Source organism: Thermobia domestica, chromosome 10 (assembly GCF_964235325.1).
Source record: "Thermobia domestica chromosome 10, izTheDome1.hap1.1, whole genome shotgun sequence".
Taxonomy (NCBI): Eukaryota; Metazoa; Arthropoda; class Insecta; order Zygentoma; family Lepismatidae; genus Thermobia; species Thermobia domestica.
Genome location: NC_137463.1, coordinates 155,139,757 through 155,143,364, shown reverse-complemented (window position 1 = coordinate 155,143,364; position 3,608 = coordinate 155,139,757). Strand labels below are relative to the sequence as shown.

The window sequence follows — 3,608 nt, the reverse complement described above, 5'->3', positions numbered from 1 at the left end:
TTGTTACTTGATTACTATTATTTTTTTAGAACGGAAAATTTTCCATCTCACATCTTCTTTTCCTTCGTGTGCGGGTAACGTAGGCCTCTTTGCGTATTCTTTCTAATGTATTGTTGAACTTCGTCAAATGGGCTGTGCGCAAGCGCGCCACTGTTTTTGAAAGGCATGTTTTGCTGCGTTTTTTCTCCAACAGTAACGTTATTTAGGCAGCTGTGTTTATTTGTATAGGCCTATATATCCTGTGAAGTTTTCATCTCTTGTTTCTGTTTAGTGTTGTTTTATTGTTTGAAATGGATCAATTTGTCATGAGCAAAAAAAAGACAGCACGTGGGCCAAAGCAGTGCCATTGTTGAATAAAAGAAGAGAAAAATTAATTCAAATGATAGTTCAGCTTATGGACTACAACCTGAAACTGACAATGGAAATTCAAATCTTGTATCGGTCACAATCACCGTAAATGTCCATAGAAGAAACCTCTCAATCTCCACGTCTAGCAAGTGGTTCAGATTTTCCCCACCCTTCGAACCCTTCAAAGCCCAATTAGACTTTAGTGTTACCTACAAATTTTCCACAACAGTCTCTGAAATGTCGAACATTGAAAATTGTGCCTTCCGTGGCTGCACGTCGATCCAAACAAAACGTCATTTTCTGTTTTTACTGTATGGACATCTTGAAAAACAATTAAAAAAAAAAATCTTACTAAAACCATTGAAGACGCTTTGTCTACTGTAGGATTTTGCAACTGGAAGAATGCTAAAGAGAAATTAAGTATACACAAAACTTCAGAATGCCATAAACTGGCTGTGCTGCGCTACACGCAGAGAAAAAATCCAATAGAAAACCAGCTAAACAGACCAATTTTAGATGAACAACTGAAAGCCAGGAAATTCCTGAAAAAAATGTAATCTCAAGTATACGTTATCTTACAAGACAAGGACTCGCATTTAGAGGACATGACTCCCGGTTCAGGAATTTATTTCAGTTGATGAGCCTTTGCTCTGAAGATTTTCCACAATAGAAGAGCCGGATAAAGGGAAACATTAAGAGATGTAATTTCATGGATGTTAAAATCCAGAACGAAATCTCGAAACCATAGGCGAATAAATTGCTTTTCACATATATAACACAATCAAATCTCAAACCCCTCCTCTGTTCTCTATCGTGTCTGATGGTTCCCGTGATGAGAATGGCGAACAATTAAGTATTTGTGCCAGTTAAGTTGATGAAGATCTCTGTTCTCATGAAAGTTTTCTTGTGTTCTACAGTATATAAAAAAAACTACTGGTGAGTTGATGAAGATCTCTGTTCTCATGAAAGTTTTCTTGTGTTCTACAGTATATAAAAGAAAACTACTGGTGAGTTTATTCTGGATGAGATGGTGAGACTACAGCTTTCCATTGCTCAACTCAATGGCCAAGTTTATGATGGCTCTGGAATTAGTGTTCCATCTATTATGTGTAAACAGCAACTTCTTGCCTTGTACGTACATTGTGGAGCTCACAGTACTAACCTTGTAATTAAGGATGCCTGTAGTGCATCAGAAGTAGTGAGAAACTCTTTGTAGTGGGTGCATGAACTATGAGTACTGTTTTCGCAGTCACTTTCAGTGAGGTCACGATTTTCTGTTCTAATCGAGGGTAATGCTGGTGGTCTCGTCTTAAACATTATAAACATTAAATCCTTGTGTTCCACTAGGTGAATTTGTATACAGTCTTATAACGGGAATTGTTTAACATTATGAAGAAATTCTCTCTACGTTGGAAAAGATGAAAACTGACGGAATTGTCAACACATCTTCAGGATCAGCAGCTGGGCTTTTTCATCTTTTTGAAGAAGGATCTACGTTTCTTGGGCTCATATGACTAGATATATTATCAGAGGTTGGAGCTTTTTAACAGGACACTTAAAGACCCACTTTCAGTGTCATAATGAAAAACAGCACAAATCATAAATGAAAACATGAGTTTGAATAATATGCTTAGTCACTGATCATAAGTTCATTGTACTGACATGAAACCTACAAAATAATATCATCGCCCTAGAAATTCCATTAATTACACAGGTATCCAAAACTTAAGCATAGTGACTGTTCGAGTACATAGGGGACGAAGAACGTCAAGAAGGCACACCAAATGGAACCACCATACCAACGTATCGGCTACACGAATACGGAACAGGCCAAATTGTAAAGAAAACGTACTATAAGGGGTCACAAAACACAAACTCACAACGTGATACCATAATAGATATATCACAAAAACACTGTGAGACGCACTGGCGGCATCGAAAATATGTTAATATGGGATATGGTCACCCCGAACAGCCATACATATCTGGCAGCGACGTACCATGCTCAAGATCAGGTTGTTGAAGAGCTCTTGGGGTAGCTGATTCCACTCCTCACGAAGAGCAGTACAGAACTCATGACGTGTCCTGGGGGCGGCTGGCGGATTGCAACACGTCTTCCTAATGCGTCCCACGCATGTTCAATTGGGTTGAAGTCCGGAGAACGCGCTGGTTACTCGATACGTTAGATGTATTCCGTCTCCAGGCATTCTTCCACTAGTTTGGCCCTATAGGGACGGGGATTGTCATCCATGAGCAGAAACTGTGGGCCCACTGCTTCCCTGAAAAGCCGCAGATGGGCATGCGGAACCTCGTCTCTGTACCTCTGACCATTGATAGACCCAGCATCGAAGATGTGCAGGTCAGTACGACCATTCATCATAATGCCTGCCCACACCAGTACTCCACTACCACCATATCGATGCCGTTCCACAATGTTCGTGGGATGTAAGCAAATTCCCTGTTCGCGACAGATCAGAGTGCGATGGAAATCGCTCTGGGAACTGTATCGGGATTCATCAGTGTAGAGGTACAGTACGCGGCTCCATTCGTTCGGTGTCCATTAGTGATGTTCCCGACATCTCTGTAAATAGGCTCTTGTGTACCTGCGTCAGTCGAACACATATTGGTGGTCGTCGAGCATACAGACCACTGGCACGCAGTCTCCGGTACACAGTTTGGCGTGATACTCGCATCCCTGAGGCGGCTGCAAGCTCCGATGACAATTGTCTTGCAAGCAGGGTCCGGTTCCAACGCGCAGTTATGGTTAAGTAGCGATCCTGTTGTGGAGTTGTAACCCGTGGACGTCCCCCACCGGGCCTACGGCGGTAGTCTCCGGTGTCGCAAAACTGTTTCCACAACCTAGACACGACACTTTGTGGCACATTGATGGCTCGTGCTACTGCTGTCTGTGTGTCACCTTTTTCCAAGCGCCCAATGATTCGACCTTTGCTAAACGCATCCAACTGACGTCTTTGTGACATATATAATTAATATCTTGCTACATTCAACTCAGCAGTACCTTCCGCTCACTACAACACAGCACTCACGGAAGGCGCCTTCTTCGCATCCAAGCACGTTTTCGATTTTTCCCTATAGAGGGCCTAGCGAACGTTTGCCATAACCGGTTCATTGCTTCTCACAAGCATCCCACGCCACCCACCAAACTTCTGTGCTCGCTATGATCTTCCTTCCTTTTACATGCAACTTCTTGCATTATGCTTAAGTTTTGGACACGTGTGTATAACAAATATTGTCAGCAG

At 42.2% G+C, this 3,608-nt stretch overlaps 1 protein-coding gene across 1 annotated transcript; it reads right to left on the bottom strand.

The window, feature by feature from the left end:
* Nucleotides 1–2,864: 2,864 nt before the first annotated feature.
* On the bottom strand, nucleotides 2,865–3,329 carry LOC145661639 (uncharacterized). The gene has a single exon (XM_081726962.1). The coding sequence runs from the start codon at nucleotides 3,327–3,329 to the stop codon at nucleotides 2,865–2,867; it is 465 nt and encodes a 154-aa protein (XP_081583088.1).
* Between the last annotated feature and the right edge of the window lie 279 nt (nucleotides 3,330–3,608).